The sequence below is a fragment of the Panthera leo genome, chromosome B1, assembly GCF_018350215.1.
Source record: "Panthera leo isolate Ple1 chromosome B1, P.leo_Ple1_pat1.1, whole genome shotgun sequence".
Taxonomy (NCBI): Eukaryota; Metazoa; Chordata; class Mammalia; order Carnivora; family Felidae; genus Panthera; species Panthera leo.
In genome coordinates, this window is record NC_056682.1 from 60,077,167 (window position 1) to 60,102,340 (window position 25,174).

General features: G+C 35.4%; 1 protein-coding gene and 1 non-coding gene across 2 annotated transcripts in view; both read left to right on the forward strand.

Annotated features, from left to right (window-relative positions):
• Positions 1 to 24,144, forward strand: part of LOC122217724 (probable ATP-dependent RNA helicase DDX60) — a 185,359-nt gene extending 161,215 nt beyond the window's left edge. Inside the window, exons 38-42 of the mRNA XM_042935122.1 lie at positions 1,188 to 1,330; positions 5,767 to 5,918; positions 13,445 to 13,507; positions 23,269 to 23,370; positions 24,057 to 24,144. Of these exons, the coding sequence (XP_042791056.1) occupies positions 1,188 to 1,330; positions 5,767 to 5,918; positions 13,445 to 13,507; positions 23,269 to 23,370; positions 24,057 to 24,063 (467 nt within the window). The 3' untranslated portion in view covers positions 24,064 to 24,144. The remainder of the gene's footprint in view (positions 1 to 1,187; positions 1,331 to 5,766; positions 5,919 to 13,444; positions 13,508 to 23,268; positions 23,371 to 24,056) is intronic.
• LOC122218818 lies at positions 18,529 to 18,630 on the forward strand. The gene has a single exon (XR_006202135.1). It is a non-coding gene; the product is annotated as a U6 spliceosomal RNA (small nuclear RNA).
• Positions 24,145 to 25,174: the final 1,030 nt, after the last annotated feature.

Consider the following 25,174-nt stretch of genomic DNA (forward strand, 5'->3'; position numbering starts at 1 on the left):
AAGAAAGAAGCTCTTGATTATTACAAGTCAGAAGGGTAATGGAGAATAAAATTAAATAGAGTCATTTGTAAACCCATCTTGATTAAAGGTTGCTTTTGGGGCAAGCCTGGCACATGCATTAAGGACATCTGTAAGATGAAGAGAAACAAGAGACTATTCTGTCACTTGTTTTCTTGAGAGGAAATATGTGTAGTGTTCATGAACATAGACTCTTGGCAGATTGCCTGGGTCCAAACTCTGGCTCTGCTGCTATTAGCAGTGAGACCTTGGGCAAATGAGTTCATATTCATGCCTCCATTTTCTCAAAAAATATATAAAAAAGAAAATAACATTACCTACCTAGTCTGGGTGATCTTTAAGTAATTCAGTTAATATATGTGAATAGCTTAAAACAGTGCTAAGCACATAGTATACACATTAATCTTTGCTGTTATTTTTCATAAGCTATTGGATAGAAATCTTCTAGGGGAAAGTAAACAGGAAAAACTGACTGGGATAAAGGAAAAGAGTTGAGCCATGAGTAGTAATTTCCTAGTTTCACTATACCGTAACTCCTCAACTGGGAAAAAGTTAAGGAAGCAGGGCCCATAGCTTCCTGGGCCCTATTAAAGTGGGAGCAGCATGAACAAAAGCAGACAACAGTGAAGCATTGTAAGCATCCCAGAGGAGACAAAATAGGAGTGCATGAATATTCTGCCTTCATTGCAAATTAGAGTGAACACTGAATGCATAATCTGGTGCTTTTTAAGAGTAAGAATGGAAAGAATATTTCTTCTCACATACCATTCTCAAACCTACTAATCGTGGTCTCTTGGAACACCCAGTCTTGGAAGGATTCTGAGGCCATGTCTGAGTTCAGTAGGAAAAAGCACCAAGGTAATAACAGTAATTCTATGTTAAAAGATTATGCAATTTAAATGTAGTCTTTTATTACTTGGTGGTCAAGGAACTGAAGTATGCAAAATGTTATATTGATAATTATATTGATAGCTAACATTTATTGAATGAATTCTGTGCTGTTCACTTTATGTCAGATGTACCACTCACTTTATGTGATGTATCTCAGTCTGATGTCAGTCCTGGAAAGTTGAAGGACTCCATATGCAGCATGGTCTAGTATAGGTGCATAAAGCTTAACAGTTTGTCTGATTTTTAAAAATTAATCTATCCCAACCTGTTATGGCAAGATTTCACAGGAAAAGAATGTGAGGATTCCCAACTTGTGTCTCACTTGATGAACTGCAAGGAAGGAAGAGTAGCTATTTCTCCATTTGCTTGCCTCTCTGGAAACTCTGATGGTGATTTGTTTCAGCCAAATACTCCAAACCATGTAAGTGGAAATGGGGTTTATAAATAAAAGATCCTTAAGAAAGAGTTGGATTGGAGCACCTGGGTGGCTCGGTCGGTTAAGCATCTGACTTCAGCTCAGGTCATGATCTTCCAGTGCTTGAGTTCGAGCCCCGCATCGGGCTCTGTGCTGATAGCTCAGGGCCTGGAGCCTGCTTTGGATTCTGTGTCTCCTTCTGTCTGTGCCCCTCCCCTGCACTTTCTCTCTCTCTCTGTCTCAAAAATAAACAAACATTTAAAAGTGTTTTTAAAAAGGAGAAAGAATTGGACTTATATTCTAGGCTATTTAGAAAGGATTCAAATATCTCAGATTGAAAAAAAATTTCAGGTGTATGATCAGAATTATCCAGGAAATGTCACTTTTGAGGCCAGTATGATTTCAGCTTTTCAATGTTGGCCTGAGGGACCCTGCTCCATTATGCAGAATTCCCAGTAATACCACTTCCCTTCTCTCTTTGTAGATTGGTGCAAGTTTGCCATGAAAAGAGCATATAAAACTATCTTCAAGCTTTCCCAGTATTGTTATAGATGCTGTCAATGCCATATATATTCAAGATCACTAGTGTCCAAAATGCAGTGCAAAGAACTAGACACCTTGGGAATATGCTGGACAACCCATTTAATGTTGGAATAAACTCGTAGAAATTTAATTTATATTTTAACACAAGGTTTGAGAAGAAAAAAACTTTGTTACATTTGATATTATGGTTTAACACTAGTGTCAAAACTCCATCCTAGTCCAAAATCAGATAGTCCCCTATTATGTAAAATAGTCCAGTATCACTTAAAAGAATTTTGAAAACCTAAATAGACCCTTGTGCATTTTAAGTCGACACATGCATTTTAATCATAAATTCAAATAATTTCTGATGATATAATTTCCAGCTTTAGATAAACATTGCTAAATTAAAATAAAGCCATCATATCATTTTAATACATAAAAAAGAATATGAATACTGAAGCATTTGAATAACCATAATTGTACAGCTAAAAGCAGTCAAGAATAAAATTTTTAACAATCTCAAATATGGCATAGATCTTTTCTCTTGTATTTAGATTGTACCTTCCCCTACATAATTTTACCTTAATGTAATATATTTTTAAACATGAAGTCACCCTACCTGACACGTTTCTTAGCTTAAATAGTATGCAATTTCAGTTTAATGGTTATTTCCTGTTTATTACAGAAACTTAAATATAATACAAATTTTGAGAAGCATTGCTAAGAATAAAATTAATATTGTATTAGAAATGTATATACGAATGGGATGGACGAAGCTATTTCTTTTAAAATTAGTCCATACAACTGAGGATGAATATTTACTTATTTTTAGAATGAGACGGAGTTCCAGAATTAAATCTTAATTTGAATTCTGAGAAACCTTATTCAAATAGATAAGTAGCTCAGAACGGAGCAACTTTTGTTATAACAGTGGTATACAATTCTTCTAATTCCTTCCGAGTTTGTGCCAAATCACCTAGCAATCTATTATCACAAATATATTTTGAATGTGCTCTTAATGAATAGCTTAATTAGATCCACTTTAATATTGTTGAATTCAAATAGTTGGAAACAACCTAATTTAAAAGAAAAAAAGTATTTTTAACTTAGTCTGTAAAGTCATCCATTTTCTTGATAAGAAAGCCGTATTGCTCTTTGTTGGTAGTCTGTACGTTTTCAAACCCCAAGGAAATGTACCATAGCAAGTTTGAGGAGACTTTCTGTTTTATAAGATGAGAGAAAAACATTAATGAAAGAAGAGATGGGAAAGGATTTTTTTTTTTTACCGAAAAGGTATATAGTTCAAAAATGAATTAGAAACTACTGCTCTTGGTATTATGTGAAGCTCTTTGAGGCTAGTGCTATAGGGCTTTACCCTCATGTGAGTGGTGTCTTACAGATTGTGGAGGAATGTGAAATTCTGGCATGGAAATAATAGAGGATTGAACTTTAGCTTGTAAGATTTTATGAAGCTTGTTTCTTTCCCCTGTATTTTATTTCTAGAATCATAAACAATTAATTACTTCCGTAAGAAGTTTATAGCTAATAACATTGAAAACCAGACATTTTAACAAGACATAATTTTCCCTTTTCTCTATTTTATGATCAATCTAACTTACGATCAGTATGTACCATTAACTTCTGTTTCCTTGCCATATGCAAAATTTTCCTTGGGGTTTTGGAGGGCATGAATACAGTTATAATAGGGTATAATGTCTGTGTCTTATTGCCACACAGTCACCGTCAATTAGAAGAGATCTTTAAGGTACAGAGCATGAACTAATTCAGACTCATTGTTGTTCCTGGTGGTGTACTAGAGAGAGGAGGCCAGTTTTATTTCTTCTATTTTGTAGCATCTTGAACTGATGGATATTTTCAGAGTATTTCATGATGGCAACATGCCCTTTGCCTTACCCAACTCACTTTATGCAAATTTACTTTCCTAGTGTAAGTTATAACCTCTCAAAGCATATTTAGCTTTTATTGTTTGTTAGATTTTAGTTTAATACTAAATATTTATGCTCAATGTCTTTAAATAGCATAGAGATAAGGTATAAAGCATAAAACTAAAATGAACACCCATGGACTCAGGATCTACGTGCTCCTCTTCCATTTTATTCCCTTGCTTCTCCCCTTTCCCCCGGTGGCAATTATCCAAAATTTTAATGCTCCTTTTAAAATGCTTTTGTGTTTTTAATGCTCCTTTTAAAAATATAATATTGTAAAGTCACTTTTTATATTTGCTGCTTTTGATTTTATGAAAAGTTTCCATAGTTTCCAGAATGTTGTTTTTTGCTGTTTTGTTTTCTTTTTTGCACTCAACGCTGTTGCCCCTAAGTTTCATTCATATTGTCATGTGAAACTCAATTTTATTTTTATTACTTCATAATATTTCAGAGTGTGAATATAAAAAACCCATTGATCTATTTTCCTATTAAAAGCTGTTTGTGTTTTTTTCTAGTCTTTACTGTTACAAACAGGGCTGCTGCAAATTTCTGGTATACATGTGCAGCATTTTCCCTTGAATGTAAATCTTCTGGATTTTTGCAGTCAAAACTGTCTTCTGGATCATAATGGAATAAGAATATCCAAGAACTCTTTTTTTAAAATTATTTATTTATTTTGGGAGAGAGATAGAGAACAAGTTGGGGGAAGGCTGAGAGAGAGGGTAAGAGAGAATCCCAAACAGGCTCTGAACCATCACCACAGAGCCTTGATGGCAGGCTCAAACTCATGAACCATGAGATCATGACCTGGGCTAAAATCAAGAATCTGATGCTTAACCGACTGAGCCACCCAGGTGCCCCAAGAATATTCCAAAACTCTTAATAATAAAAGAGCTTCCCAAGCTACTACCATATTATTTTAGAAAGTAGTTTTACTGATTAATATATTAGATTTCCTGTTGACCCTATACAGTTTTCAAAAAATGAGCAGACATCAAAAGCTATTGGCGTGTTTACTTCCTTCTCCTCTGTCTCCTCTTCCTCCTCCTCCTCACCCTCCTCCTCACCCTCCTCTTCCTCCCCTTCCTCCTTCTCCTCCCCTTCTTCATCCTCTTCCTCTTTCTCTTACTTCTCCTCCTCATCCTCCTCCTCCCCTTCTTCTCCTCGTCCTCCTCCTTCTTCTTCTTCCTCTTCTTTTTCTTCCTTTTCCTCCTCCTTTCCCTCCACCTCCTCCTCTTCCTTCTCTTCCTTCCCTTTCTTCTGTTTCTTCTCCTTCTCCTTTCTTCTTCCTCCTCCTCCCTCTCCTCCTCCTCCTCCTCCTTCTTTATTTTTCCTTCTTCATCTCCTTCCTCCCCTCCTGTTCCTCCTCCTCCTCCTCATTGTCGTCTTCTTTCTTTCTTTCTTTCTTTCTTTCTTTCTTTCTTTCTTTCTTCTTCCTCTTCGTCCTCCTCCTCCTCTTCCTCCTCCTCCTCCTCCCCCTCCTCCTTCTTTTCCTTCTCTTTCTCCTCCTTCTCCTTCTCCTCCTTCTTCTCTTATCCCCCTACATCTTTCTCCCTTTCCTTTTTATTCTGGTAATTGTGTTCTAACAATTGTTAGAGTTCAATTGAACTCTTCTCTTAAACAAGGCACCAGTTCTCTGATACTCTCTTTACAAAGTATCTCCTGTACAAATTAGGATAATGAAAAAAATTTTAATTAGCTTTTATTTCCTAGTGAGTCTTGTTATTATTCTACTGGTTAGAAGGTTGAAATTGCCAAGAGTATGCTGTGAGGTTAACAGTGTTCATAGGTACTATTATCTGGGTGTACTTAGGACAGCAACAAACCAGTGTGTATGAAAGACACCCTCTTCCTTCACCATGAAGAGTATGCTTCAAAAATGTTGATTAAGGAAAAGAACTACAAAGCACAATATAAGAAAGCATTAACTTCCTTTATACATAAATAACAGTAAAAGTTGTATTTCTTTAGGTTATTCTGCGCACAATTGGTATCAATCACACTCAGGCTCCTGTGCTGTGGTCAAAGATATTTGATAACCAAGGAAGAAGAATGCCACTTAATGCTTATGCACTTGATTTCTATAAACATGGTTCCTTGACAGGACTAGTCCAGGACAACAGGTATGTTTTGTCTATCCTCACCTATCCCCCCACTCTCTCTTGTTCTTTAATCATTTCTACTTCTACCTTTATTTCTGTCTCCATGTCTGCATTCATGTCTGTGTCTACATTTTTCTCTTTCATTTCTACCTCTACCTTTGGTTCTATTTACGTATCCATCTTTGTGTTGCTGTCTAACAGATGAACCTAATGAATTTTAGGCAAAGTCTTTTACAATTTTAAGTACAGGTTAATCATGCTAAATATACTGGAATTTTTTTCCTGTAGATTAATGGCAAGAGGGAATAACAAACTCTGTGTTATTTTTGTGGTTTACCAACATACTTTTGGGACTTAGGCTGACTCACTTGACCTAAGGATGTACACTACAGATATAAATATTTGTGCATACTCACAGATGTGTTTTTATTTATTACTATCCTATTTTATTCATCATGAGATATTTTAAAACTGAAAAATAATAACAAACAGTGCCATGCTCACCATTATCTGAGAGAAGTATATAAAAAGGTATGTAACTCACACATCTGAGGATTGAGCATATGACAGTTGTGTTAGCTCTTTGGCAGGGAATACATTTTCAAAAACAGTAAGGAGGGGTAAACCATCTTGGATTTACCTGGGAGAAGAAAAATTGGCCCAGACATTGAGCAGGTGGATGTGGGAGGAACATTCTGTCATACCAGTCAGTAATTCAATAGGCATTTTATATAAAATTCTGAACAGTATTTATTGAATTAAAGTATTTAAAACTCCAGACACTTGAGAAATGTTGATCAACTTTTTTTATATTTCATAGATCACTCATGCAGATGTATTTTATTATATTTTTAAAGTTTTTATTTTGATCACTTGGTGCTTATCACAACAGGTGCACTCCTTAATCCCATCACTTATTTCACCCATCCCTGCACCCCCACCCCCTCTGATAACATCTGCTTGTTCTCTGTAGTTAAGAGTCTGCTTCTTTATTTGCCTCTATCTCTCTTTTTCCCTATGCTTATTTGTTTTGTTATTAAATTACTCAGATGAGTAACATCATGTGGTATTTGTCTTTCTCTGGATGACTTATTTCACTTAGTATTCTACTCTTGAGCTCCACCCATGTCATCACAAATGGCATTTTTTCTTTTTTATGGCTGAATAATGTTCCATTATATATATAAACCACTTCTTTATCCATTCATCAATTGATGGACACCTGGGCTGCTTCCATATCTTGGCTATTGTAAATAATACTGCTATAAACATAGGAGTGCATGTATCCCTTTGAATTAGTGTTTTTGTATGCTTTGGATAAATACCCAGTAAAGCAATTGCTGCATTGCAGGGTAGTTCTACTTTTAACGTTTTGAGGAGCTTCCATACAGTTTTCCACAGTGGCTGCATCAGTTCATACTCCCACCAACAGTGTAAGAAGCTTCCCCTTTTTTCACATCCTTGACAACACTTGTTTTTTGTGCTTTTGATTGTAGCCATTCTGACAGGTGTGAGGTTATATCCCATTGTAGTTTTGATTTGCATTTCCCTGATGGCAAGGGATGATGAGCATCCCCTTGTTTGTCTTTTGGCCATCTGTATGTCCTCCTTGGAGAAATGTCCATTATGTCTTCTGCCATTTTTAATTGGATATGTGTGTGTGTGTGTATGTGTTGATTTTTGTAAGTTCTTCATATATTTTGGATACAATCCATTATGGGATATGTCATCTGCAAATATCTTCTCCCATTTTATAGGTTGCCTTTTAGTTTTGTTGATTCCTTCACTGTGCAAAAACTACTTTTTTTTTTTTTTGAAGTAGGCTTCATGTCCAGTGTGGGGCTTCATCTCATGACCCTGAGATCAAAAGTCTCACACTCTACTGACTGAGCCATCCAGACACCCTGAAGCTACTTATTTTTGATGTAGTCCTAATGATTTATGTTTGTTTTTGTTTCCCTTGCCTCGGGAGACCTATCTAGAAAAAAGTTGCTATGGCCAATGTCAAAGAAGTTATTGCCTGTGTTCTCTTCTAGGATTTTTATGGTTTCAGGTCTCACATTTAGGTCTTTAATCCATCTTGAATTTACTTTTGTATATGGTGTAAGAAAGTTTTCCAGTTTCGTTCTTCTGCATATTGCTGTCTAGTTTTCCCAACATCATTTGTTATCCATTTGTTGAGGAGACCATTGTTTTTCCATTGGATATTCTTTCCTGCTTTGTTGAAGACTAATTGATCATATAATTGTGGATTTATTGATGGGATTTCTATTCTGTTCTATTGATCTACTTTTGTACCAGTACCATACTGTGTTGATTACCACAGCTTTGTAATATAACCTGAAGTCTGGAATTATGATGCCTCTAGTTTTGCTTTTCTTTTTCAAGTTTGCTTTGGCTCTTCAGGGTCTCTCATGGTTCCATACTAATTTTAGGATTGTTTGTTCTAACTCCGTTAAAATGCTGGTGGTATTTTGATAGGGATTGCTTTAAATGTTTAGCTTACTTTGGGTAGTAAAGACATTTTAACACTATGTGTTTTTCCAACCCACAAGTATGGAATGTCTTTCCACTTCTTTGTGTCATCTTCAATTTCTTTCATTAACATTTTATAGTTTTCAGAATACAGGTCTTTTATCTCTTTGGTTACGTTTATTTCTAGGTATCTTATTGTTTTCTGGTGCAATTCTAAATGGGGTTGATTTATTAATTTCTCTTTCTGCTGCTTCCTCCCTGTGTATAGAAATGCAACAGATTTCTGTACGGTGATTTTTGTATCTTGTGACTTTACTGAATTCATTTATCAGCTCTAGCTGTTTTTTAGTGGAATCTTTCTGGCCTTCTATATATAGTGTCATACGATCTACAAATAGTGAAAGTTTTACTCCTTCCATACCAATTTGTATGCCTTTTGTTTATTTTCGTTGTCTGATTGCTGTGGATAGGACTTCCAGGACTATATTGAATAAAAGCGGTGAAAGTGGACATTCTGTCTTGTTCCTGACCATAGAGGACAAGCTCTCAGTTTTTCCCCTTTGATGATGATGTTAGCTGTGGGTTTTTCCTAAATAGACTTTATTATGTTGAGGTACGTTCCCTCTAAACCTACTTTGTTCAGGGTTTTTATTATGAATGGATGTTGTACTTTGTCAAATGCTTTTTTTGTGTGTCTATTGAAATGATCATATGGTTCTTATTCTTTCTCTTATTGATGTGATATGTCATATGGTTGATTTATAAATATTGAACCACACTTGCAACTCAGGAATAAATCCCACTTGATTGTGGTTAATGGTTTTTTATTTTTTTATTATTTTTTTCATGGTGAAACATTTTTTAATGTATTGCTTTTTTATATATTTTTACATTTATTTATTTATTTATTTATTTATTTTAATCTTAAAATTTTATTTTATTTATTTTTAATATGAAATTTATTTTAAATGTATTGTTGGATTTAGTTTGCTGGTAGTTTGTTGAAGGTTTTTTTGATCCATATTCATTAGAGATATTGGCCTTTTTTTTGTGGTGTCTCTACTTGTTTTTGGTATGACAGTAATACTGGCCTCATAGAGTGAATTTAGGAGTTTTCCTTACTCTTGTATTTTTTTGGAATAGTTTGAGATGAATAGGTTTTAACTCTTCTTTAAATTTTTGGTACAGTTTGCCTGTGAAGACATCTGGTATTGGACTTTGGTTTGTTGGGAGTTTTTTGATCACTGATTTAATTTTGTTACTGGTAGTCAGTCTGCTCATATTTTCTGTTTCTTCCTGTTTTGGTTTTGGTAGGTTTCATGTTTCTAGGAATTTATTCATTTCCTCTAGGTTGTCTAATTTGCTGGCATATAGTTTTCCATAATATACTGTTATAATTATTTGTATTTTTGTTAGTGTTGGTTTTTATTTCTCCCCGCTCATTTGTGATTTTATTAGTTGTGTCCTTTCTCCTTTTTTTGATAATTCTGGAGAGTGATTTATCAATTTTATTCATTTTTTTCAAAGACCCAGCTTCTGATTTCATCGACCTATTTTTTTTTTTTTTTAGTTTCTATATCATTTATTTATGCTCTAATCTTTATTATATCCTTCCTTCTGCTGGCTTTAGGTTTTGCTTATTGTTCTTTAACTCCTTTGAGTGTAAGATTAGTTTTTTGTTTTTTGGTTTTTTTATTTGAGATTTTTCTTTCTTCTTGAGTAGGCCTGTTTTTCTATAAACTTCCCTCTTAGGACTGCTTTTGCTGCATCCCAAAGGTTTTAGACCTATGTATTTTCATTTTCATTTGTTTCCATGTATTTTTTATTTCTTCTTTGATTTCCTATTTGACACATTCAGTGTGTAGTAGTATGTTACTTAACCTCCATCTCTTTGCGGTCATTGCAAATTTTTTCTTCTGGTTTATGTCTAGTTTCATAACATTGTGGTCAGAAAAGATGTATGGTACAATTTAATCTTTTTTGAATTAGTTGAGGCTTGTTTTATGGCCTAATACATGATCTATTCTCCAGAATGTTCCATGTGTACTTGAAAGGAATGTGTATTCTGATGTTTTAGGATAGAATGTTCTAGATATATCTGTTAAGTTCAGCTGATCCAGTGTGTAATTCAAAGCCATTATTTCCTTGACAATTTTCTGTTTAGTTGATCTGTCCATTGATGTAAGTGGGGGTGTTAATGCCCCCTACTCTTATTGTATTGTTATCAATTAATTCCTTTATGTTCATTATTAACTGTTTTATGTATTTGGGTGCTTTACTTCTTGTTACAGTCTTTGTTTTAAAGTTGAGTTTGTTCATTATAAGTATTGATACTCTGGCTTTCTTTTGATATTCATTTGTATGATAAATGTCCATCCTCTCACTTTCAATCTACAGGTGTCTTCAGGACTAAAAATGCTCTTATAAGCAGTGTATAGATGAGTCTTTAAAAAAAAAATCCATTCTGTCACCCTGCGTCATTGATTCAAGTATTTAGTCCATTTACATTCAGTGTAATTATTGATAGATATATATTTATTGCTATTTTATTACTTGTTTTGTGGTTCTTTCTGAAAATTTTCTCTGGTTCTTTCTTGTCATTTTCTTTTTCATGATTTGATGGATTTCTTTAGTGATATATTTGGCTTTCTTTCTCTTTATTCTTTGCATATTAATTAGTGGTTTTGATTTTTGGTTACCATTAGGTTATATCTTCTGAATATAGCCATCTATCTTAAGTAGATGGTCAGTTAATTTGAACCCATTCTTTACTCCTCTCCTCCCCATGCTTTAGGTACATGGTGTCTTATTTTCATACTTTAATTTTGTGAGTTCTTTGGCTGGTATTTTACAAAAAAGATTCATTTATACTGATTTTGTGTTTCCCACTTTCATACTGTCAATTTTGGTGTTTCATTTTTCCTTAGCATCCTCTTTAATATTTCTTGGAGGGCTGGTTTAGTGGTCATGAACTGCTTTAGTTTTTGTCTAGGAAACTCTTTATATCTTCTATTTTGAATGATAGACTTGCTGGATAGAGTATCCTTGACTACAGATTTTTCCTATTCAGCATTTTGAATATATCATGCCACTCCCTTCTTGCTTGGAAAGTTTCTGCTGAAAAAGACCCTGATAGCCTAATGGGATTTCCCTTGTGTGTAACTGTTTTATTTTGTTTTGCTGTTTTTAAATTGTTTTCCTTATCACTATATTTTGCCATTTTAGTTGTGTCTTGGTGTTTATCTGCTTTTGTTGATTTTGTTGGGAGTTCTTTGTGCCTCTTGGATCTGGATATCTATTTCATTCACCTGATTAGGGAGGTTTTCAGCTATTATTTCTTTAAATAAATCATTTGTCTCCTTTTCTTTCTCCTGGGACTTCTATAATATGAATGTTTTTATGTTTGATAGAGTCACTAAGTTCCCCAAGTCTGTTCTTGTTTTGCATAATCCTTTTTTTTTTCTTTTGTTCAGCTTGATTACTTTCTAATACTGTGTTTTCTAGGTCATTAATTTGTTCCTCTGCTTCTTCCATCCTGCTGTTCATTCCATCATGCATGTTTGTGTTTTTGTTTATTGAGCCCTTTATCTCTGATATATTATAACTTATCTCTGTGTTAAGGTTCTCACTCATGTCTTCCATTCTTAAGTCCAATGGGTATCTTTAGGATCATTTCTTTAAATTCTCTATCAGACATGTTACTTATATCTGTTTCAAGGCCATGGCCTTGTCCTGTTTTTTCATTTGGGACAAATTCCTCTGTCTTCTCATTTTGTCTAAGTCTCTGTGCCTGCTCTATGTTAGGAAACTCAGCTACTTCCCCTGTTTTTTACGGTAATGACCTGATGTAGAAGAGCTCCTATGTTGGTAGACATGGTACAGGCACAGGTTTGGGCTGGTCTTCTTTGGGAGGGTACCTGCAGCACTGGGAGTGAGGCAAGAATGACTGGGAAGGGTGGTTCCAACAGAGTGTGTGTGGGGATGAGGCTTGGTGTGAGCAAGTTAGGTAGCGAGTGTCAGCTGTTAGCATGGTGCTGGTTCCTGCAGGTGGCCCTTTGCCTATGCTGAGGGATGGGGGAGGAAATTATGCTGGCCAGTTTCTTTGTTCCCAGAGGGGTCTCTTGTGAACACTGCCTCTCTGAAACATACTCTGAGAAGAGCAAATAACCTCCCCACTGTGTGCTGCAGCCACTCTTCAGGTAACTGTTTTCATGCTGTGCATCTGTGGGCTGTTTGCCCTGTCTTCTCTCCAAGAGCAGCCCCGATGCCTTTGGGCTCTATCTGTGCCACCGCTACTGACCTTTAAAACTTCAGGCTTTATTTAGGCCCTGCTGGTTGTAAGAACTCATGAAATTTAGACCGTCTCATTTTCCAAGCCAGTTGGTATGGGGAAACATCTCCTTGTACAATCCCCTATGTGCTAGTCTGTCTCTTGTCCTTCTCCATGCCTGTGGCTCCCTCCCCATTGCAGCAGCCACAGTATGTTTCTCTCCCAAACCGTGTCTCTGTGCTTCTTACCTTTTTTGATGTGGCCTCTTGTCTACCTTTAGTTGTGGAATTTGTTTTGTCAGTCTTCAGGTTGATTCTGGTGTATTTAGGATGTTTTGATAGTTATCTAGTTGTATTCATGGGATGAAGCAGGCTTCGGGTCTTCCTACCCTGCTGCCTTCTTCCCCCTCGGATGTATTTCTGATCATTTTTAAAAATATTTTTAAATATTTAAATATTTTTAAAAATATGACTCATTGTCATGAATAAAAGTAGTTGTGACATTAGTAAATAGTCTGATTCTTCCCTTTTGATTCTCCAGCCCCCATTCACTCTTCTGAGCTTAACTTTCCTACTTTGGTTTTCTCCTGAAATGGTCAGTCTCCTATGCGTATTGTACTTGTGATATTTGAATCCATAATTATCACTCCTGTTGATTGAATTATCCTTAAGGATTGTGGCATTCTAATAAACATGTCTTGACAGATGAAAGTAATCTCTTATTGACAAATCCAAAATTTCAGTATCAAATAAGTTCTTTAATGTTTTTATACTATTAATTTTCAAAATGATATTTTGTTTAGGATGAATGAAGGAACTGCTTATGAGTTGTTGAAAGATTTTGCACTCACCATTCGATCTATCAGGTTTGTTATATACTTTAAATATTGATTTCATATTTTCCAAAATTTTAATGGTAATTAAATTGAGTTTGTTGACCTCATACTTTTTTTAAGTTTATTTAATTTGAGAGAGAGAGTGCTTGAGCATGAATAGGGGAGGAGCAGAGAGAGAAGGAGAGAGAGAATCCCAAGCAGGCTTTGCATTGTCAGTGCAGAGCCCATGCAGGGCTCAGACTCATGAACCACGAGATCGCGATCTGAGCTGAAATCAATAGTCAGATCCTTAACTGACTGAGCCACCCAGGCACCCCTGTTGACCTTATACTTAGAAGTGACACTGAGCTTCTTAGATGTCACGCCTTTCAACTCCCCAAACAATTTGCAGAGCTTCTCTTCAACACCCTGTTGCACTGATTCTATAATAGAATTAATTCCAAAGCCCATTTGACGTAAGATTTAATTCAGACCAGAACCCTAGCCTCAGGCACTGCATAATAGGAGGATATTCCAAAACCTCAGGAATTCCTAGATGCTAGTATTCTGTTTTCATAACCAGTGTTTGTCAGATACATGATACTTCACAGGGCCCCTTAGGGCTCCATTGGTCCCTGGTTATGTATCAATTTACATATTCTGGATTCTCTTGCTTTATACAGTGTTTTGCCCAGGCTTCATCTGACACTAATCTCTCATATTGGCTTCCTGTTTTCATCTTTAACAGAGCTCTGTGGGGGCCCAAACAATTCCAAACTTTATATGGATACCCCCATCCTAAGGCTCTATTAGAAGATCCATCCTTAAGCCCATCATGTATTTCCTGGTTAAATATACATCTTCCTAAAGCCTCTGTTCTGCATGTACCTTAATACTTTATGGGTTTTCCCTTTTCTATCACTTGCTTTAAAAATTATATTTCTTCACATATATGAATACATGTAATTTGCCATGAATCTCTTCATCTTCATGAAGTTGTTGCTAATTAGGTCATTGTTTTTTTATTTTTTTGATACAAGATTAGTTAGACCTGTTTGGATGTTTTATACAGAGAATGAAACTATGAGGATGCTAGAGCAGAGGGAACTGCTCTAGTTTCTTGAGTATCTCTATGTAGTGTATTTCTTGAGTAGCTCATAGTTATTCAAGAGCATCTCAAGAAACTCCAGAGACTTTGGAGCTGTCTCAAAATCTGATCCTAGAAATATCATTCATTTTTTTCTTTAAAAATTATTGAAACATTACTGATTTGAGGAATATGTTTAAGCATTTCAGATACAGATAATCATTAAATCTATCCCTTCTTTAAACATAATCTTACAGTGTAGTGTGAGGAAACTTACTTGTAGATATTAAAAAGGTAATAAGTGCTAGGGTGACAGATAAGGGGGCAACTAACTTGACCTTGGATTCAGAGAAAGATTTTCAAATGAAGTAATTTTTTTCACTAAGTCTTAAGGTATATTAAGGGGGTGGAGGAAATAGTGTTTTCAAAGTACAGAAATGAGAAAGGGCCTGATATGTCAGATATTGGCTTCGATCTCACTATAATGGCATGGGGAATATGGGAGTTGTAATAGGGATGGGGGAAGATGCTGAGTTGCTTAAAGGAGCTTTAAAGACAATTTGGATACATTGAGAAGGGTCTTAATTCTCATATTATGGAGTTTGGGTTTAATATTTTGAATAATGTGTAGACAGTGCATAGACATGAGTATGATATGGGTCTATGGTTTATATGTGTGACAGAGATGTGTATGGCTTATATATGTGGCAGAAACTCAAAGGCTATAACAGCCATGCAGGTGAGAGTGGGTGTGGATCTGAATTAAGGAAATAGAACTAATGATGATTAGAGAAGTATTTATGAGATAGTATTCAAAGAAACTGTCAATAAAGGCCATGTAGTTGGTGAAGATAACAAGGTTTCTATTTTAGTTAATGATACATAAGAAACATAGAAGTGAGGATGAGGTTGGAGGAGGACTAAGAACCAAAAATAATGAGTTAGAATTTATATATGTCACATAATATCTGTGGGAAATCATTCAAGAGGAAATGGTCGGTGTCATAATTATAGGTCTGTAACTAGGAGGAAATTCAGTGTTACAGATACAGATCTGGTCATTGTTTGTAGTAGGTCAATGAAGACACTAGGAAAAATTCTGGAACTCTAGTGAAACCAAGGTAATAGGAATTACAAGAGGTTGATAAAATGTCAGATCCTGATTGTGTTCAGTACTTTATCACTGTAGCTGCACGGTTCATTTGTGGATTTCCTCTCTCCTTTCTTTTCACCTGCATATTCATTTCTTATTGCTGCTATAACAAATTACCACAAATTTAGTGGTTTAAACCAACACAAATTTATTATCTTACAGTTCTGGAAGCCTGAAATCCAAAATGGGTCTAACTGGGTTAAAATCAAGATATTGGCAAAGCTCATTTCTTTCTGGAGGCTTTAGGACAATCTGCTCTATTGTCTTTTCCAGGCTCCAGAGGCTGCTGGCATTATTTTTATCATGGTCCCCTTCCCTCTTCAAAGCCAGCAATGGTGGGGAAAGTCTTACACTGAGATGAGCTCTCTCCTGCCTCCCTCTCCTGCTTACAAGAACCTTTGAGACTATAATGGGCTAACCCAGAAAATCCAGAATAATTTTTCCATCTCAAAGTCACCTGATCAGCAACTTCAATTCCATCTGCAACCTTAATTCTCCATTGCCATGTAAACTAACATGGCCCTAGATTTCTGAGGATTAGAACATAAATATCTCTGGAAGACCATTATTCTGTTTATTACACCCTGTTTTTTTTTTAATTTTCTTACATATCTAGGTAAAGGAAGTAATATTTTGCCCTTCTTAGCAGTAGTTACTTGTGGGTTTCGGTATATATTGGACAAGGTAGCCAAAAAAAAAAAAAAATCACAAAATAGCCTCTAAAGAGGTGTATGGAGAAAGGAAGGGAATTTGTGTTGTTGCTTTTGAAGGGAAGAGGGATAGGTTTACATGAAATTTGTTGGCCTTTAAAATCCTCTTGGTAATTGACATGAAGAGGAACTGTACGGGAACTGTTTTGTTATCTTTATTTTGTTATTTTTTCCATTCAAGTTTTTTTTTTAAGATAAACATGTTTCTTATCATCATTCTTCATATTTTTCTAACATTTCATCATGTAATGGGATTTTCTTAATTCTTCCCACATGGAGAAAGTCCTTCTTATAGTACTGACTCTCACTAAAATGCTGTGTATTTCCATTTACAGTGTTTCCTTGCGTGAACTATGTGAAAATGAAGATGACAATGTGGTCTTAGCATTTGAACAATTGAGTGAAACCTTTTTTGAAAAACTTAACCAAGTTTAAAAACAAAGACTATCCAGATCACTTAAAATATTTCCGTGGGCATTTTTCAAGTCATATTTTGTGATCCTCATATTTTTGGTCATAAATACATATATAATGAAGTGGAAGTAACAATTTGGAGTCAGAATTATAATCAAACCCGGCGTGTCTTTCATGAGTACCCTTGGAAAAGTTATTTAATGTCTTTGAATCTTGGCTTCTTTATATAGTTGAATAATAATGCCTATGTTTCAGCTAGTTTGTGGATTGATTGAGAAAATGTGTAGATTTTGTTTGTGACTGAAGAACAATTTTTACTCTGTGAGGCCTAAACAAATATTACGTTCTCAACATTTTTTGCCTCAATGTCATAATTTATAAAAGTCTATTAAGGCTAGAATAAGCTACTACAGTACGCTGAAGTTGAAATATATTTTCTTTAATTAACTTAAATGTGATTATATGACTTATATATGTGGTTTTTAAAATGGTGGCTTGTAGTAAACTTGAACTATTTTTTTTAAAAATATAAATGAGAGTTCTGGCATGAATCCTGTGATGTTTTAAAACAACACTTAACTTGTGATTTGGCTTGATTTTAATTGTATATAAATGACTTAAAAACCACAAAGAAATAAAATGGGTGTAGTCAACTTACCATTTGTCTCTTTGTGTTAAGTCTATGCATCTTTCAGACTATTTGCACACACATATACATTTTGTATATAATAAATAGTTCACATATAATCACTTTCACTCCCTAGCCTTAAGCCTCAGATCACAGTTTTAGAAACTATTTTAGACCCTAAACTTCAGTATTTTATCCTCAGAGCAAAAGGTCTGTTCTCTCCTTCTATCCAGATGTCTTCCTGAAGATGATCTTTTGTATGAAATTATTTATATTACATTGGTTTATATTACATTGGTTTAGAAAAACACCTGTGCTTCATTTTGTCTGGAGATAAAAGAATACTCTGTTACCTGGACATGTCCCATTATTGGATATGCCATGTTAGGGGTCTCTAGTTTCCTTGATTTAGACCCATTCACATTATTTAAAACTTGCAATGTAACAATCTCTGGACACCAAAATACATAGAAACCAAAGCCGTTTCTATTGACCACTCCATGGTCAGTAGACCACTACTGATCTCTCCTAGAAACACTGATACACAATATTAATAAATTGTCACGTTGGTTTCCACCTCTCACTTGTGGTTTCATAAGTCTGATGAATACATGAAGATTTTTTTTCCATGACTGAACCAAACTGGCTCCCTAAGTTTTAGGGATAGAATAAGATTATTTCCTATAAACTGGCATTCTAGTAAAAGAGGAAGTTATACCTAACCTCTTTAAGGTAGGTCTAATGGTCAGCTTCCTTTGCTTCCTTTTTGACTTTTAGCAATAACTTTAAAAAGTAACGTGGAGCAACTTTTGAAGAGAGAATTTATATAGGAACTCTGAAAACATTTTATGTCCCATTTCTTGAGATAATGTGAAATTTTTCTCTCTGAGAAATATGTATAGACACCCTGCTAAGATTTACTGGAGAATCATTATTACCACCGTAATTTATTCCCATTTTTTCCCATGAGAGGAAAACATCATATTGGCATTAGGTCTATAAAGGGTCTTCTGGAAGAGACACTTGTAAAAATTTTTATGTTGAGAAAATTAAAGATGCAAATGCTGGAAATAATATACCATGCTCACTTCAGCAGCACGTACACTGAAACAGGAAGGATACAGAGAAGAATAGCACATGCTCTAGGATGACATGCAAATTTGTGAACTATTCCATATTAAAAATATATGTATATACCTGTGCATATATGGTTAATTCATTTGTGACAAAGGAGCCAAGAATAGACAATGGTGAAGGGAATATCTCTACAATAAATGTTGCTGGGAAAAATGGACAGCCACATGCAAAAGAATGAAACTGGACCAATATCTTACACCTTACACAAAAATTAATTCAAAATGGAGTAAAGACACAAAAATAAGATGAATCCATAAAAATCCTTGAAGAAAACTAGGCAAGTTCCTTGACAACATTGATATTGACAATGATATTTTGGATTTGACACCAAAAGCAAAGGCAACAAAAGCAAAATAAACAGGTGGGACTATATAAAGTTAAAAAGCTTCTGCATAGCAATGTAGACCATCAACAAAATAAAAAGGCAACATGCCAATGAAGAAAAAATATTTGCAAAGGATAAATCAGATAAGGGGTTAATATCCAAAATGTATAAGGAATTCATGCAACAACACCCAAAACCCTCCAAATAATCCAATTAAAATGGACAGATGACCTGAATAGACATTTATCCAAAGAACACATACAGTTGGTCAACAGACACAAGAGAAGATGCTAAACATCACTTATCAGCAGGGAAATGCAAATCAAAACTACAAGAGGTATCACCTCATGTCTGGGAAGATGGTTATTCAAGTGTTGGCAGATGTGGAGAATAAGGAACCCTTGTGCACTATTTTGGGAATGGTGCAGCCACTGTGGAAAATACTATGGGAGTCCCTCACAAAATAAAAAATAGAACTACCATATGACCCAGTTATCTCATTTCTGAACATTTATCTGAAGGAAATGAAAATGCTAACTGAAAAAGATATATGCACTCGATGTTCACTGAAGCATTATTTACAATAACCAAGACATGGATGGAATCTAAGTGTCCATTGATGGATGAATGGATAAGTAAAAATGTGAGATATATATATGAATATTATTCAGCTGTAAAAATGAATGAGATTTTGTCATTGGCCATAACACTGATGGAACTTCAGGTCAGTCATTATGCTAAGTCAAATAAGTCGGAGAAAGACAAAGACCATATGATCTCACTTATACGTTGAATCTATAAAATAAAACAAAAATTGAACTCCTAGCAGTGAAGAGATTGGTTGTAACCAGAAGTGGGAGGTGGGGTGGGTAAAATGGTTTGTAAAGGGGGTAAAAAGTTACAAACTTTGACTTGTAGAATAAGTAAGTTATAGGATAGGGGTGCCTGGGTGGCTCAGTTGGTTAGGCATCTGACTTCAGCTCAGGTCATGATCTTGCAGTTTGTGAGTTTGATCCTCGTGTCAGGCTCTGTGCTGACAGCTTGGAGCCTGGAGCTTGCTTCAGACTCTGTGTCTGCCTCCCTCTCTCTGGTCCTCCCCTGCTCACGCTCTGTCTCTCCAAAAATAAATAAACATTAAAAAAAATAAATCATAGGATATAATGTAAAGCAAGGCGATTATAGTTAATAATGCTGTATTGTATATTTGAAAGTTGCCAAGAGAGTAAATCTTAAAAGTTCTCATCACAAGAAAGAAATTTGTAATTATATATGGTGATGGATGTTAACTAGATTGATTGTGATCATTTCACAAATATACAAATATACACAAAATATACAAATACCAAAACATTTAGGTATACTAATATATTGTGTCAATTATATCTCAAAAAAAAAAAAAAGAAATAATACAGAGAGATCCTATGAAGCCTTTACCTAGTTTCCCAAATGGTAACATTTTGCATAATTATAGTACAATATCAAAATTAGGAAACTGATATAAATATAACCCATTACTCAGATTCCATCAGTTTTGCATGCACTCATTCCTGTGTATTTAGTTCTAAGCAGTTTTATTGCATGTGTAGTTTTGTGTGACCATCATTACAGCGAGATACAGAACACTTCTGTTACCAAAAGGAATCTTCCTGCTCTTTTATAATCAAAACCACTCCCCTCTCAACTCCCTCCTGCTTCTCCCTGAGTCCCATCTAATTCCACACTCCTACCCCCAACTGTAACCTCCACCAACCTCCAGCTGTTCTCTAATTCCGTAATTTTTGTCATTTCAAGACCTGTAGAAGTGGAATCTTACAATACGTAACCTTTTGAGATTGGCTTTTTTCACTCAGCATAATTACCTTGAGATTAATCCAGGTTGTTACATGTGTCGATAGTGTGTTCCTTTTTATTGCTGAATAGTGTTCCATAGTATGGTTGGTTGTACCAGTTTGTTTAACCATTTAACCCACTGAAGGACATTTGGGTTGTTTCCAGCTTTTGGCTATTAGAAGTAAAGCTGCTATTGATATTTATGTTTCCTCTGTTTCTTGTTCTGTTTCTCTTTTTTTTTTTTTTTTTTTTTTTGCCTTCCTGTGAATTACCTAAAAATCTTTGGATTCCATATTGATTTTCTTATAGTGGTTTTGAGTATATCACTTTGCAGTTTTCTTAGTGGTTGCAATATACATGGATGACTTATCACAGTCTACTGGTATCAAGTTTTACTATGCTACTTTTACTTAGATCCCTTTAGTCTTCCTCCTTTTTGAATATAGCTATCTTAGATGTTTGTCTACATACATCGAGCACCACATCAGAATGTTAAAATTTCTGTTTTAATCATTAAATATGATGTAAGAATCTCATGAGAAGAATTATTATACTTAACTCTATTTTTACCCATTCTGATTTTATTTTTTTCCTTTTTGAAGGTGCAGGCTTTCTTTTATAATCCTTTCCTTTCTGTTTAAAGGACTTCCTTTACCATTCTTTTCTTTTTCTAATTTTTTTAATGTTTATTTATTTTTGAGAGAGAACATGCATGAGCATGCAGAGGGGCAGAGAGAGAGGGAGACACAGAACTCAAAGCAGGCTTCAAGCTCTGTGCGGAGAGCACAGAGCCTGATGTGGGATTTGAACTCATGAACTGTGAGATCATGACCTGAGCCAAAGTCAGACACTTAACCGACTGAACCACCCAGGTGCCTCTTCCTTTACCCATTCTTGAAGAATAGATTTGCTAGTGAAAATTATCTTAATTTTGGTTCAGTGGACAGTTTTTATTTTCTCCTCATTTCTAAAAAATATCTTCACTAGAGGTAGAATTTATGATTGGCAGGTTTTTAAAATTGTCAGTTCTTGAAAAGTGTGCCACTTCTGGCCTTCATGGTTTCAGATGAGAAACCCAGTGTAATTTGAATCAGTATTTCTGCTATTGGTTATGTGTTGTTTCTTTCTGTTTGCTTTCAAGATTTTTTTCTTTGTCTTTAGTTTTTAGGAATTTATGGTGTTTTCTTTGCATGTTTTTTAAAATTTAGGGTCCACTTACGTTTTTCACTCTGTAGGTATACTCTTTCTCTAAATTTGGGAAGTTTTCAGCCATTATTTCTTTGAGTATATTCTCAGCCCTACCCAGGTTTCCTCTCCTTTGATACTCCAATTATATGAATGTTAACTTTTTTGCATTGCTTCACAGGTCCCTAAAACTCTGTTCATTTTTTTTTCAGACTACTTTCTTTTTGTTTTTCAGATTCATAAATTCTATTTATCTGTTGTAAAGTTCACTGATTCCATCATATGTCATCTCTGCTCTACCATTAAACTCATCCAGCAATTTTTAAAAATTTCTTTTATTGAATTTTTCCGTTCTATAATTCCTATTTCATTTTTTGTAACTTCTATGTCTCTGTTGGGATTTTCCATTTTTTATTTGTTTCAAGAGGATGTGCATTTGCTTGTTGGAAAATTTTAATGACAGATGCTTTAAAATCCTTGTCACTTAATTTCAACATCAGCTTTACTTTGGTATTGGCATCAGTGTTTTTTTCTCATTCAAGGTTTGATTTCCCTAATTATTGATATGATCAATGATTTTTTATTGTATCCTTTGGACATTTGGACATTTTATATAATTTGCTATGAGACTCTAGGTCCTGTTTAATTTAGAAGATGAGTTGAAGTGTAGAGCGTGATGAGGTGGGTGGGGGTTCAGCTTTCTTTTACACCTGTTGGCATCACTCTAGCTAAAGGAGCACAAGCTGACATTGCCTCCATGCAGATAGCAACATTGTTGAAGTTCAGCTTCCCTGGCAGCAGTCGTTGTGACGTCTTCCTGGTGAAAGTGGAACTGTGCCTTCATGGTCTTGTTCCTTACCTTTGAATGGGGGTGTATACTGAGCTTCCCGCTGGGCCATGTTGATACCAGGGAGAAGAGAAACAGGGCTGATTCACACTGCTCTGTTGTTTTAGGGTGAGGATGGAAGCTCAGCTGTCACGGGAAATGTTTGTAGACAGAGGTGATTAGTTCTCTCTTGCCCCAATTAATTCCTTCCTACTAATGTGGGTTGAGGGTAGAGATTCAGCACCCCTGGCTCCCTGATACACACACACCAGGGAAGGGGGTGAAGGCAGGGTTCTGATCAGCCCCATCTCACACACTGCCTTATTTATTCTTATTGGCACTAGGCCAGAGGGCAGTTAGAAGCCCAATGACACCTGGAGAGGGTGAAGTGCAGTGGTGATTAGCCCCTCCTCATCTCCTTTGGATAGATAAGAGAATAAGAAAATTCAGGGAACTCATTGTCATGTCATTTCTCAAGTCTCAAGTTTCCTATTCTTGTTTTTTGTGTTATGTCTAGGTGTTCTTGTTGCAAAAAGGAAGACCTAGGAGGAATGGGGCTACCCTGTCTTGGATTTTTATTAAAAGAAAGGAAGATATGGACATCTTGGGAAATGTTTGGGTCTGTAATTTTTACTTGAATCAGTAACTGGGTTAAGGGAAATGTTCACCTCTTCATAACTTGTTATGATTTCAACAGTGATTTGTGTGTGGTTCAGGAAGTCTCATGGCAGGTGAGGCAAGGCTTCCGTAGCCTGAGAATTTTCTGAAAGCCAGTTTTTGCTTTTCTCAATATCCATTTTGATCTTTGTTATATCTTCCTGTTGAATGAAGGCCCTAACTCTATCATCTTCATCATATTGCAAAGGGTCAAAGTCCTTATTAGGTTGTAAAGCCAAATTAGTTCTTATTGCTTATGTGGATGTACCAATATGAAACCAAATCTAACTTCCTACTCAAATAGATCGATAATGCTTGTACCACATACCCTTGTGACGCTGGAGTTGATAACAAGCCTTTATTATAGCTAGTGCAGATGAACAGTGTCCTAGAAACCAAAGAAGGCAGACTCTTTCATTGCAATGACTTGCCTTCTTCACAAAATTCTACATACATATTTAGTCCCCTATAAAAGAATGTATGATCATGCCCTGACCTTAGCTGATTTTATGCGGGTTGGATATGCAGTCAATTAACACTGAAGAAAAAATAAAACTCAGTTTAACAAATGATATATTTAGCTAGTGTTGGCTTTTTTTGCTGGGTTCATATATTAAATATTTCAGATTTTTATTGTTTTTCTCCTAGCTTCTGAACCATAAGTTGTTACAGTCATCAGCTCTGGCTTCTTTTCTCCTTAGCCTCCATGGCTTCTGATATGTTTCCATGAAAGAAATCTCTACATCACTTTTCAGGTTTGTTATGAAGTGAATTGACGAATATAAAGCATAAGAGAAAAAGAAAATATGAGGAAGTATTGCCTTAGTGCATTACAGAGAGAATGTGTGTGTGTCTGTGTGCATGCATGTGGTGCATTCTTAGCTCTGTACCGTGTAACAATTCTTCCTTCACTAGAAAATATGAGTTTTATAAGTAAACTGCCACTAGTGTTTCTACAGCATAGTACTGAAAGGCCGGAGCTGTTCCATTTTTTTCAAATCATGTATGATATAACAATAGAAGGAAATTGCAACATGAGATTTTCTGTAGATCTTTTATATCTTTCACTTTGTTATGATAAAGTTGTTATCTTTCAGTGAATTTTCCACCTCTTTATACAAACAATACTAACATATTATTGATGTAGCCTTCACAGGGTCTCTCAAATTTATTTTCTTTTTCTATCTACCATACTTGCCCGGGTCTATGCTATTGAATTATTAGAATACTTTTATTTTATTTCATTTCATTTCATTTCATTTCATTTCATTTCATTTCAGAGAGACAGAGAGCACGTGTAGGGGGAGAAGGGTAGAGGGAGAGAGAGAATCTTAAGCAGACTCCAGTGCAGAACCTGATGCAGGGCTCTATCCCACAACCCTGGTATCCTGACCTGAGCTGAAATTAAGAGTTGGATGCTCAACCAACTGAGCCACCCAGATGCCCCTATTTGAATACATTTAAAAATTTACATTCCAAGTTCTTGTCTAATGGACAAACGTATATGTCACTGTCCAATTAAGCTTCCTAAATACTTCCTTCCTTTCTTCCTTCCTGCATTCATTCTCTCATATATTCATACTTAAACTCAGTACATCCTGGTTGAATGCTCACTCTATGTCATGCACAGCAGGAAGCACTGGTCAAGTGGGAAGATTGAGATAAGTAGATATTTACATTAAAGGAGGAGTACAGTAAAAACTAGTTACAAGTTTATCCTTGGTGTGTGCTAAGTACTTTATAGAAATTATTTCCTTTAATTACTA